General features: G+C 35.3%; 1 protein-coding gene across 1 annotated transcript; it reads left to right on the forward strand.

Annotated features, from left to right (window-relative positions):
• Positions 1 to 8,413: 8,413 nt before the first annotated feature.
• LOC128211794 (uncharacterized) lies at positions 8,414 to 12,816 on the forward strand. The gene is made up of 2 exons (XM_052916864.1): positions 8,414 to 8,571; positions 11,516 to 12,816. The coding sequence occupies exon 2, from the start codon at positions 11,521 to 11,523 to the stop codon at positions 12,355 to 12,357; it is 837 nt and encodes a 278-aa protein (XP_052772824.1). The 5' UTR covers positions 8,414 to 8,571; positions 11,516 to 11,520; the 3' UTR covers positions 12,358 to 12,816.
• The last annotated feature ends 1,602 nt before the right edge of the window (positions 12,817 to 14,418 follow it).

Raw genomic sequence — 14,418 nt, forward strand, 5'->3', positions numbered from 1 at the left:
TGATTAAATGTATGGTTTCGGCGTTCTTGTATCCTAGAACGTTCACCGTTTATTACATCAAAGTTGATGTTCGGAGCCGAAGATGCAATGTCTTGCTTCTGATGTTTTGGAAGTGCTCTCTTCTTGTAGGTCGTTCTGGCGGAAACACGCGCCGGGATGCGCTTTGGATCTGACCCATCACTTGTGTCATTTCTGCAATACGCGTTGTCGATAGGACTCTGAGGTGTTGTTGCTGTTTGACTATTTTTAGCAGTCATTTGATTGGAATTGTCTATACGCTCAGCATTGTATCTTGGTTGAGCGGGCACATCAACGTCAAAAGAAGACTGGCATCGACTGTTTTCATGACGTCTCTCTGGTTCATTATACTCGTTTGGGGACAGTGTACCCTGTCGTACGTTAGTGTCGAGTTGGTGAAATTTGGTTTGTATGAAACCTTGAATATTCCCAATAGATGTTTGAATATGCGGCAATACAGCGTTTATTTTTAGAATGTTATGTTGTATAGTTTTAATACACTCCGTGTCTGAAAGTGATTTTTCCTTACACCTGGAGCGATCATTAGAGAACCGGGAATCGAGATCTTGTAAATGTTTCGTCAAGTTTGTACACGTAGCCGACATATACATTTCCGAGTTATTCATGGTTTCTTGCATTGTGTCGACATACTTTTAAGCGATTTAACATCTGTTGTTTTATCGTTGTCGATCGTTGCTTGCTTCTGTTTAATAAGAAGCAATTCAGCTTGGAGAGACTTAACGGTGTCTTTGAGGACCTGAACATCTGCGGCACACTTACACGTTGTCGTCCCTTGAGACGTCGGTGTTTCGAAAGTCGACGGTCGTGATTTATGCTTCTTTTGGTTGTCAAGGAGTTCGGTCAATAAAAGGAAGTCGTCTCCCTCGATCACTGAAGTAATGGTATGTATATCACGTGCCATTTTCACGCAAGCGCTGTCTCCAAGGTGTGAGTTCATTTTTCGCTTCAACTCACGATTACGTTCAAACGGGTAATCGTCATTCTGGCGTAGGACCTCGAAGAGTTTTGCACGTACCTCCTCTATCACGAGATCTGAGTTTTGGTATGACAACAATATATGATCAACAATTTATCCATAGGGTAGGTATTAAACCAACACTGTATTTCCTGGATTTGTTTGATGTCATCGTTACCTTCTACTTCCAGAAGGTCCAAACCATTAGCCTCTGTTGAGGCCGTAATGGATTCCATAGGCCTGTTATTGTAACAATACATGTAACAGTAAAAAGAAGAAAGAAAAATAAAGCACAAGTGAGAGGACCTTCATTTACTCTGACTGGTTTTAACACACCATATAGAAGTCTTCTGAACTTTAGTACGTTTACTTAAGGTATCACATATTTATATAAAATGTGATATTCTTGTCAAGAATATTACAACAAAATTAGTAAATGTAGTGTCTAAGCTTTTAAGAAGATATACATATTAAAAAAAAATAATTATTGGATATGTTGGGTATAAATGAAAACTCCAAAACCCTTCATTATTAAAACCGCCGTACAATAAAGCATTGTTTTTTCAATCTCTATAGAAATTAATCAAGTAGCTGGTTGATATGAAACCGTATTGTGGTTTAGTTTAAGTTCTCTTCTTAACTGTTCTACGTAATGATTAAATGCATAACAAAAACACATGCAGTTGATAAATTAAGGAAAGGGAAGATGAAGTTTGAAAAGAAAAAACAACAACAATTACTTTCAATATCGGTTTTAATATCCTTATGAGAGTTGTATTATTAAACCCTTACACGCCTAAAAGTTAATGTTCTGTTACACATTAACAGATTTAATTCAGACGAGAGTCTCTGCAAGTAACAAAAGGCAATAAATGACGCACCAAGTTGTCAACAAAGAATATGTACATTTAACAAAAATAGGCCACGCAATAGCAAACAAATACAACAGCTGGGGATTGCATACGGAAAATCAAAAACAGCCTCCAACTTGTAATCCTTAGATCCGTTTAATGCGGCCGTCAGAACCAAGACTATAAACAAATACGTATTTAAATCACGTGATACAATGGAAAACTTAAGTTTGCATTAACTAGTTGAAACATTATCATTATAACACAATACATCAGTAATTATTAATTTAGGCTTACATAAAGTGAAATGTTTAATTTATATTTTATCGTGTATGTTAGAGGAAACCAGTTGTCCGAGCAGTCCAAAACCGCGAGGTTTTCCAAGAGATTAATGCTTTAAGACCAAGGTGCAATCGAAAAAAATAACAAGGGGTGTGAACATTCGAACTTATAAAACCTAAAGAAAAAACGCTTAAACATTGATAAGTGCATATATACACGGCAGTTTGCCAAAGTAATTACATGTTGTATTCTGTGCTTGGAATTTTGTCAACAATCAGTACATGTTGTCGTCCGTGCATAGAACAATAAGTTCATGACATATTCCATGCAAGGAACTTTGGCGTTCAAAAGTTCATGTTGTCTTCAATGCATGGAACTTCATCAACGATAAGTGCATGTTGTCTTCCATGCATAAAACTTCGTCAACGATACGAACATGTTATCTTTCATGCATGAAGCTTTGTCGATAATTATAAGATATATGGGTCCATGCATAGAACATTGTTAACGATAAGTACATGCTATCTTCCATGCATGGATCTTAATCGATGATTAGTACCTGTTGTCTTCCATGCATGGGACGTTGTCGATGACTAGGACATGTTGTCTTCCATGCATGGAACTTTGTCGATGATTTGTATATGTTTTCTTCCATGCATAGAACTTTGCCAATGATTAGTATATATTGTCTTCCATGTATAGAACTTTGCCAATGATTAGTATATATTGTCTTCCATGTATAGAACTTTGCCAATGATTAGTATATATTGTCTTCCATGTATAGAACTTTCCCAATGATTAGTATATATTGTCTTCCATGTATAGAACTTTCCCAATGATTAGTATATATTGTTTTCCATGCATATAACTTTGCCGATAATAGGTACATGTTGTCTTCCATGCATAGAAGTTTGTCGATAAGAAGTACATGCTTTCTTCCATGCATAGAACTTTGCCAATGCTCAGTACATGTTTTATTCCATGCATGGAACTTCGTCAACGGTAAGTTCATTTTCTTTTTCATGCATTGAATTGCGTCGATCATTATAGCATGTATATAGCAAAGTATTCAACTATATTAATCGTGTCGCATATAAACATCTTATGTTTATATTTTATAACTTTAATAAGATAACTATTGCGAAGATCTTAGGCCTTAATTCAATTTGATGTATCATCATGTATTGATAAAGTGGTATCTTGAATTTGTTTGTACTAAAGATATTTTTGAAATCTGAATTTTGTTTACAATATACGATGGTATTTAGGATAGTGAAACGCACGTTCGCATTGACATTGACCTTTCAGTACATACATTAAATCGGTCCTGAAATCCACTTAGTTGAATGCAGCAAATGTGCTTGTTATATGAGCTAATTTTACAGATTGAAAAGTAAAAACTGTTAAAATTTGTTTCAGTTATTTATGATATTCTCTTTTGATGCACATCTATTAATAAAACGTAATTGCTAATCATACCACATGTTAAAATAAAAATATTACTTACAAGTCATTCGCATCATTGTTTATCATTAATTAATGGAATTTTTATGATAAAAAGTATTACCACTTTTGTCTATATGTTTGAACGAGAAACGACCTTGTGTACCGAATGAAGAGCAATTGCTTGTTTACGATGACGCTTGTTTAAGATGAAAATTATGTCTGTATTTGAGGTTATATAGTAAGTCGAGACACGGTTAAGTCTTTATTTAAAACAGTGTTTAAGTTGTGACGTACTACATTGATCAATGCATTATTCTTGTGTTAAACATTCATAATATCCGTTTTAAATATAGGCACATAATTATTTTCTGTCCATATGTTCTATGAGTATCCTATGCAGATCGTTAACGCGTCGGACCTTATTCAAAAAGGTATATCCTCTTGTTGGCAATGTTGAAGCTGAGAAAGCTATGGTTGCGAAACGCCCAATCACAGGTTTAACATCAATAACCAAAATTCTTCTGAGGAAAGATATTCTATTTTCGATATTGCCTCCATGTCCATTGAAAAACAACTGTATTATATAACGAAATGGTTCCCAAATGTAACGCTGGCTAATATATAGTATGGTGAAAATTTCTAATAAACAAATATTATATTCATCTGTTTCACAGTAATTTGATGGGAATGAGCTCCTGTTTTGGTATCACTTGACCTGTACAAAATTTAGTGACATTTAACCTAAAATAGTTATTTTTTCTTCAGATTTATCAAAGTAGTAACTCCTACCACCTATCTAGAACAAAATAACTATGAATTATAGCAGTTTAACAATGTCAGAAAATCTCCAAATGCCTAAAAAGAGGAAAGTGAAACATCATTGATTTGATCCAAATGTGTTCAGTACGATAAACATGCCAAGAAAAGTACCCAAACGAAAAGTTGCAACATAAACATGCAGCCAACATGTATATTACCCTCCAATCTTTCAATTGCAACCATAATTCTCATCTAGTTGAAGGAAATTGTTCAAGTTGCTGAAAGTATCCAAAAAAAATCTCAGCACAATGTTCCGATACACAACCAAAAAAGACCAGTCTATTTTTTTATAATATTGTATTTAATAATACAATCAACCTTCTTCCTATTTCATTAATTTCCTTTCAATAATACCCGAACACAAAAGCCTTTACCTGTGAAATAATGTGTAAAAAAATGTTTTTATAACATACATGTTGTGGTAACATTACACTTTTACTTCTTCATAGCCGAATTTGGGGAAGAAGTAATATTGTAATGTGACCACAACATATATGTTATATTTGTTTTAAATTTTGATTTAAAAAGTCAAAAAGGGCCACAAATCACAATATTAGGATTTTCATTTCTAAATAGTCATGAAAGACACTGTATATTGTAATGTTGTGGATATGTATGGAGTTTGAAATTGATATTTTCTACGTCTGTATAATTATTCAGAAAAAAACAAAACATGAACATATGTTGACAGAGAGACGGACAGAGTGACAGGGCGACAACTATAGGACACTCGATTTTTTGCGAGATCCTAATATAATAACGTTGCAGTGTCCTTTGGTCGAAGAGGATATAACTTGCTCAGCGGTTTCATCAAAGACAGAGTGTATAATTGTGTCGCACAACGTCCGGCTAAAGGAACATATCAAAGTATCTAAATATATGATTAAACAATAATATGAACTATGAACTGAGTAGCTGAATGTTTAACGTCATATTTGCTAATCAAAGTAAGTTTTCGTATTGCGTGACACCTCATAACATTTCTAAAAAACTAACAAATGTGCTTTTATTATTGATAAACAAGCAGCATTAAATGCATGCACAATATGAAAATTATACAATAAAGATATTTGAGAGATTCTTATAATATTAACAACATTTGGCAAGTTTGAAAATAATATGTTTCGAATATCCTGTAATTGTACTAGTTCACAGTTTTCACCGATGAAAAATTACACGTTTTATGCATTTGTTTGATTGTGAACATTTTTGCAAGTGCCTTGGAAGATAGCTGGCTGCTATGCACTGGCAACATAATGGGCATGTTTTCTTTGTCTGCGGGAGTACACCTCTTATGTGGATGGCGAAAGCTTGCTTAGAGCTGAACAGACTGCATGGCGCATCCTTTCCGCTTGTTGAGCACCGTGTCGCCTCAAACTCTGGTGGTGACGGTAAACCATACAAACATGTCGACTTTCATTGGTGTGCGAATCTTCATGGTCCTGTACATCGGCCTTTTTTCTCCGCCTTTTACTCACAAAACTTGCAAGAGTACTTTAATATTAATTTATCCTCTCTGCCATTGTGTCTCTTCAGGTCGAACTTAGTCGAAAATAAATATCAACATCTTTCACCAACATAACACTTGTCATGATGGTGATTTCGCTGTTTCGCTGCATATGTAATTCATGCGAAGAGTTTGGTTTGTGGTCACCAAGCCGGAAACGTGGGTTTCCTCCGGGTACTTCGGTTTCCCCCACAACACAAGACCACACTCTATCGAAACATCGGGCCAACGAGAGTGATTGATATAACGTTGTGTTAACTTTTATACAATCGTTGTAAAATAATAGGTTTAAACTAAACATGCAACGAACGTGATGCAATTTCATGCCCGCATACATCACACTTGTAGTGTTCTTTCCTGGTATGTCTCTTTTCGTGCTGGCGTAGTGTTAGGATACTCTTAAAGAGTTCCCCACATTGACGAAAGACAGATGCAGCTGACATTTTTAACTGAAATTAGTGATAAAATTAATAATTAAGATATTTGAAAGGTATAATCAAAATAATTAATGTAAGGTAAAATCATGGATTATTCAAAATTGCCTTTTTAGGAAAAAACAATGAAAAGAAACAAAGAGTTTACTACTTTACAGAGTATTCAGATGTTTTAAAGCGATATGTTTAATTTTCGCATTCGAAATAAAAAGGGAAACAACCTTCAGGAAACAGTCAACAATGTAAGGTCTTAAATGTAGTACGTCAAAACTCATTTAAATACAGTCCTAAATAAAGACTTAACCGTGTCTCGACTTACTTTATAACCTAAAAGACAGTTCTTCTTTAAACAGAGAGCTCTGTTTAAAATGACCCTTTAGATTTGGGATGAACCTGGGTTCTTAAAATGTACAGAATGAACCAGTAAGCACTTTCTTAAATGTGCCGATTTATCTCCAAAATTGGCTATCTGCACTCGGAAAACAATATCAATACTGTCATTGACCAAAACAAAGTATCTGGTGAGGTTTGCACGCGGTAGAACGGTATTAAATCGTTGTTTTGAAGAATAAAGTGCATTTGTGAGTCGGTAAGCCTAGTAAGAACGTGCATTGTTTTCCACGAGATATTTTAATACAGACATAATTTTCATCAAGAACAAGCGTCATATTAGACAAGCAATTGCTCTTCATTTGGTGCAAAGTTCTAAAAATATCGTTGAAACATATAGGAAACAATGGTAATACTCGCCGTTTTTCACCCAAAACAATGAACCAGGAAACCTGGACGCACCTGACATTACTGCCCTTGTATTGGCTATTTTTTACCAAAATGAAGAAATATTATTAAATTATTCATGACTGTTTTAACTCTTTGCATAAAAGTTACCATATTAAGGCAAACGCTGAAACTCTACAACAAACAATAGGCTGATCCAATTGCTATATATAAGACACAAATTCAATTATTTCTTTTAATTTCATTTTAACTGACTTATTTATGATTTTCCTTTTCGCTTTTCCCTGCCATTGAGCCATTTGTCGATCAAAGGGGTTATACAAGACTTAGTACGAAATTCTCACAAAAATGTATTTTGACAGTACTTCTTAAATAGGACTTGTGTGTGTAGTTGTTCACATAAGTATTCAACTCTAACAAACAAAATGAAGACTTTATTTCATGACAACATTAAAAAATGTTGAGAAATTAATTTCAATTCAAATAATATTTTTCCAACATATTACATCAATCTACTTGATTTAAAGATACTTTTTTCATTTATCATAAAGAATCAAGCAAGACTTCAAAGTCACAAAATGAGCCAAACTTAAACATTTACCGATATAGCTAGTTGCATCAGTGATATATCGCTTAATAAAACCCCCCAAAGAGAACATGTTTTCCTTTTTGTAGGTGATACATTCGTTTGTTAAGGAAATTCATTCGTTTGTTCAACAGTTTTAACATTAAAATCATCAACAAATAAATCCGTTCACCTATTACAACGCCCCTAATTTGATTGGATAAAGCAAATCATTCGCTGATTACAATGCCCTAACAAACAAAACATATTAACGATAATAAAAACTGCAATTTAAAGTACAGATGCATCGCATAAATATAATTAACACACAAACATTACTATCATAAAAAGATACAACAAAAATAATAAAACCATAGTAAATTGGCTTGTAGCAAAAAAAGCACTTATCTAATGATATTAGATTTAGTCGATATTTCGATTTAAAGGACACACAATACCCAGTCTGAAATTGTTTCCGGTTTATTATTGGATCTTTTTGGTGGACACATGGATAGATCATCTTGAGATGACTAGTTATGGTTCTACTCACTCACGTGGTAGAAATTTTAAAGGATGAAATGATTATATCAATGTCGTTGAGATTCACCCTACACCTACCTCGCGTGTTGAAAATTAAAATTTCTCATATTTGTTTTTACATTTCTATATGATCATTTTCAGGTTGGGGAAAGCCCTCTATTACAGAGCTTAATCAAAAAAGAAAAGGTTATTCCTAAAAATTAACGAGAGATGGATGAAGGCCAATTAAAACAAAAATCATGAATGACTACGTTTTGCGGCTAAGAAGAGGACATGAATTTCTATCGTAGTCTATCAACGAGATCAGTAATAAGGTCCACAGTATTATATAAGACCTTTGCTCAAGTGGCTAATATCACAGTGTCTCCTGATGTAACGATTATTCCTGCAAACCAGTAAGTGTTTCGTTTGTTGATTAAAGTTTTGGTGGTGTTGGTGTGAATTGTTTTGAATGTTGTCATATTATTTCATTTCAAGGGTTTCTCAGACGTATTTGCATTGCGTACATGATTGTGCAGTTTGGTCAATTTTATGAAGGTGTACAGATAGATTTTCTCAGGTGGTATATTGTTATCAAGTTTCAAGTTTTCAAGTTAATTAAACATCATTCATGTCACAAATACAGGACAAAATGAGCATGGAAATATACTTTACAACATAATGAGGCATTACAAACTCGTTGGACATAATAATAACGATATGTATTTAGAGTTTCTAATCAGTGCCGTAGCTACACTGAGGCACATCGAGGCTGCCTCGGTGTTTTTATGGCATACAACAAATTCTATGGCTCTAAAAATTATGTTTTATCGACCAACTTCATTTGCCTCAATGTAAGCAAACCATTGATTAAAGATACTCCAGAATGCAGGAATTCGCTTCTTGCAAAAAAAATAATCGGGGGGGGGGAGCATTCTGCCTCGGTGTATTTTTAAGTCTGGCTACGGCACTGCTAATTATTAAGAAGTTTTAACTCAATTGGATCCCAATACATAAGTTCAAACAAAAAAAGATTTATTTGTTGAGGAGACATAGTGTTACATTCTTAAACTAAATTTATTTACAATACATTTGAGGAATTTACATATTTTTATGACAAAAAATTAGGATACTTGTGTAATGATTTTTCTCTTAATGAATATTATTCTATATTCTGTAAAATAGCTACAACCTAGTACATCATGGATTTCATCAGGTGAACTTAATTTTCTAAGATTAAAGATTTTACAAATGTTTTAATTAATGGAGTGATCGCGCTCCATTTTACATAGTTTATTGATATATGGCAATATTATACCAAATACAACAAATCACTCAGAGATTAAATATAAAATGAATGTCTGTATCCGAGAGTAGTTTCAATTCAGGATAATGAAGATGAGGGGAATTTAGTTAAGTTAGCTAAACTTGCTTCTTATTACTCAAGTATTAGTGCACTTGTTGTTTATATGCGAATGTACCCAAATAAATATGTTCTAATTTAGCCGGGATAATTGCAAGTTTGACTGCATTTAATAATGTTGTTGGTTCTACAGATTATTCGAGTGAAGAGTCTGCTACCAATTTACTAGCTAAGTTTACTAACACACGTTGTGGTGTATCCGATTAATTTTTGCCTAAATAATGTTTATATAAAGACTAAATTTGAAGTTTTCAACTACTGGTACAATTTTGTTTTACCATGAATAAACTCATTCAAGAAGCTAGTATTTAGAGCAGTTTGATTTTATGTGACCGAAAATATAAGTATTATTGTTCGAATAAACAAATGATTATAGAACAATAATGATAGATATTGACCACTTGAGGATAAAAGACCAAAGTGGAGTTTGGGAGTTCTTAAGGCCACATCTTCCAATAAACCAAATAAAGTAACACTTTATGAATTTCATGAATTTCTTCAAAGTTAGGTACCAACACATTTGGTGGAAATAACTATGATGCCGAATATTTTAAGTATACTATCGACTTTAGTTGACCTATACGTTTGTCCCAGAACTCGACTGGGCTATTTCTGTTCGAGAACAATGTAAAAACTATGGCAATAATTATATGTTAATATGATATTCAATCGCTACTATAGATATTCTTTCTTCGCAAATATGTGTTTTGTTGGATGATATACGTAATATATAATGTACATTTATACAATAATATTTTGAATGCTGGTTACTTTCCTGAATAATGACTGAATGTGTTGGTATTCACCTCCATAAAAAATGTTCAGAATCTAGTGTTAACAATTATAGAGAAGTTACTGTAAAAAGTTGTTTATCAAAAGGTTTTTTTTTTTAAATCGAGAAAACAATGTTCTTTAAAGAATGTAATTGACGCATGAATTAAATACTTAATGTTTGCTTAATTGAGAAATTGAAAAAAACTTTTCGTGTTAACTTTGTGTATGTTTATTTTTTTGTTTATCTTTTACCGTTTTATGATAAAAAATGTGTTCAGCTATCAAGCTTTAATCAAATATTGCGCCAATTCATATGATTTGATAAAATATTTTTTTTTAACTCTTAACAATATCGAATTTTATGGGATTTTGTTTCAAGTTTGTTTCGACCTTAGTAGCTCGAAATAGCTGTGCATGTGCAATAACACTAGCGGTCGGTAGTTTAAAATGTGCCGGAACATTGAACCCGCAGAGACTGTTCGAACCGTCCTTTCATTAATCTAATATGAAGGTGCATATTGCGTGATAAAAGTCAAAGCCGCCCTCGTAGTTTGTCGTTCTTGTCGGAAATTTGTATTGCTGTAGTCGATTATGTCCTAATGCCAAAAGAGCTATCCAGACGAAACTAACCTCATATGACTTAAAGGCTCTCTTTGACTTTCCAATGTAGGCAACACTTTATAAACTGTCTTTTAATCAAGATATTTTACGGTCTTTTTATGAACAAACGCCTGAAGCAACTCATTTGAACAGAATATTGTAAATCAAAGCCATTTTTTGTGATAGCGTTACAATGCGTTTAAAGAACATAGTACCTTTTGAAATATTTTAAATACTTCTCCTCAAATGAGCACTAGTTTTAACTGTATACGGTGTTATATCATTAAAGCATGACTAATGTTAACATTTTACACTAAATTATTTATTCGATCGATGTATGTCTACATATAACGTGAACGAGTCACTTTAATACGGAAATGTTAATATCTAAAGTGTTTTACATGATTCTTCGTTAAATTTGTGAATCTAAGTCCTAGCGCTTTCTTAATATTAATATTGATATTTAAACACATTTGACAGCTGCTCATGGTAAATACATTATTGTTATTTCCCCGTGTAATATCCTAATTGTAATTATTTAGCTTTAAAAATCACTTTTTTAGGAACAATGAAGGTCCTTTTCCACCTTGGAATGTGCCTTGCACTAACACTCTCTGTATCCTATGGCTATAAGTACCGTGGTGGATACGGTGTTGGTGGATACGGTGGTGGTGGATACGGTGGCGGTGGATACGGTGGCGGTCACGGTGGATACGGTGGCGGTGGAATATCAGGCGGACACGGAGGAGGATACGGTGGCGGTGGATACCGTGGCGGTCACGGTGGATACGGTGGCGGTGGAATATACGGCGGACACGGTGGAGGATACGGTGGCGGTGGATACGGTGGCGGTCAAGGTCGATACGGTGGCGGTAAAAAATACGGCGGATACGGTGGTGGTGGATACGGTGGCGGTGGATACGGTGGCGGTGGATACGGTGGCGGTGGATACGGTGGCGGTGGATACGGTGGCGGTCATGGTGGATACGGTGGCGGTGGAATATACGGCGGACATGGTGGAGGATACGGTGGTGGTGGATACGGTGGCGGTCACGGTCGATACGGTGGCGGTAAAATATACGGTGGCGGTGGACACGGTGGCGGTCATGGTGGATACGGTGGCGGTGGAATCGGTGGAGGATACGGTGGCGGTGGATACGGTGGCGGTGGATACGGTGGCGGTCGTGGTGGTGGATACGGTGGGGGTGGGTACGGTGGTGGTGGACACGGTGGCGGTTATGGTGGATACGGTGGCGGTGGAGGATACGGTGGCGGTGGAGGATACGGTGGCGGTAAATACGGTGGTGGTGGAAAAAAAGGCGGAATCGGTGGAGGTTACGGTGGCGGTGGACACGGTGGCGGTGGACACGGTCACTTTGGACATGGCGGTGGAATCATGGGCTGATCTTGGAGCGGTTGAGCCAGATATTATGATGGTTACGGATCGCATACGTCAATGGTATTGGCTACGGTCGTCATAATCAACATTGTCTTGAAAACATATCTGGAGCGTTTATTTGATTGTAATGACGAAAAATGTATCTGATAATTACATTGATCATCTTGTGTTTGTAAATCTAAGTATGATTAACACTGTTTGTTTACAACTTTGCGTTACTTAAAAAACATAAAACATTTTATTGTTTACAAACGTCCAGTTTTTAATAATTGGACTCATATAATTTGTCTTTTTTTCTTTCATCATTACTATAAAAAGTGTGTTTGTTTATCTTTTTGATCACAATTTTTTAAACCAATTTAATTTACCAAGTCTCTAGAAATGAAATATACCACACGCTATGATGCATCTTGTAGTTTGCAATTTTTGCATCAAAAATCTGAATTATAAGGGAGTTAACTCTTGTACCTATAGTTCCTTTAATTCCTGTTCGGTAATGCTACGTTTGATTTTCTTAATTTGGCGCTCACATTCATTTTTAGAATTTAAGTCGCGGGAACGGTCGTCTAATATTTGTTCATGGCGTATTCGGGAGCTCGGCCCAAAACTTCGCGTTCGAAGAGGCCATCGTCGCTCGAAGAACACAAATTTCGGAGTTGGACCGTGAGGAGGAGGATTATAAAACACTTGAAACTGCTGAGACCCAGACTGAATCCTATTCCGCAAGACTTTGAAGCTCTGGAAGAAGAAAGGGCTACCCTCCAACATTTGGTTGAGGAGCGCCGTAAATCTTCCGAGGCCCGGCGATTTAGGCTTGATATTGAAGAGCTTAAATGTCAAATTTCGCAAGAATTGCAATCGTAGTTCGATTATGGGTGAGTAATAGTAAACAGCACAACCTCGCACATCAAACTGCAGTGCCAGACAATATAGAGATCTTTCCACATCCGGGAGCTCTATGCGTCGATGAAAGAACCGGAAAGAGCCGCTGTTCCAAAAAGTATCAGAGAAGTTCAATGAATCAACAATATCGATCGTCCTGCATCACCATCATGATCTTAGTGTATTCTTTTCGTAAAGTTAAAGAGTTTGAAAAAAACATCATGTTTCACTGTTCCAATGATTGAAAAAAACACTGTTTGGTAAACCTGCATTCACTTCCAAATCAAACGTAGGCGTCAAATCCGAAATAACGTCACACTAACAGTTTGGCGCGCTTTAAAGGCATATAAAAAAACTGAAAAATAGTCGGTGAAATATATTGCAATCTTACACTGCAACAAACAATTATCACAATATCTCTCTCCCTATCATTACCATCAATATCATCATTCGATTTACTGTGATGATAAGGTAATAAAATTAAAAAAAAGATATTGATAAAAATGTAGATGCTGCTTATGATGATAATGATGGTCATCATTCGCACTGTCATTATCACAATGAACATCATCTCAATCAACACAATCAACATTATAGCAAATGTTTTGATAATAAAAGTCATCATGGTGAGGATAAAAATAAAACTGATGATGATCAGAGGTAGGAAAAGGACGATTATGGGTATCATCATTATCTCAGTCATCGTTCGAAAGATCATTATCTATGTTTAAAACATTCATCTTGCCATTTCATCAATTAGAAATAAAAATGTACCTTTGGCTTATGATTTAAATAGTATTCTTTTCTTTAAAATGATAAATGCGTAAACGGCATATCCAACTTAAAATACAATGGTCTACTGTGTGGTATGGTTTTTGAGCAGTTAATACGGGCTTGAAGACAAAAGCGTTTGTCTGTACAAGCCCTCTTACGGTTTGTACGTGTATGCAAGGGACTACATCTTTTTTTGCCGGAGTGATAGGCATTAAAAAATTTGGGCACCACTGAACCGTGAAAATGAAAACCAGAAAAGCTCGTCATACATTGTTCATATAAAGCGCGTGCATGCCGGCAAGAAAATTGTACATGTTTAGGGCGGGGTTTGACCTCCGTTAACCAATGAAAATCAATACGGAAATACCCGAGGTACATGTACAATCCACCTTCGGCACTTCCATAAAAGGA

This window comes from Mya arenaria, chromosome 12 (genome assembly GCF_026914265.1).
Source record: "Mya arenaria isolate MELC-2E11 chromosome 12, ASM2691426v1".
NCBI classification, from domain to species: Eukaryota; Metazoa; Mollusca; class Bivalvia; order Myida; family Myidae; genus Mya; species Mya arenaria.

Coding starts and splice junctions, on each gene's coding strand:
- LOC128211794 (XM_052916864.1), top strand. CDS start 11,521: ATGAAGGTCCTTTTCCACCTTGGAATGTGCCTTGCACTAACACTCTCT.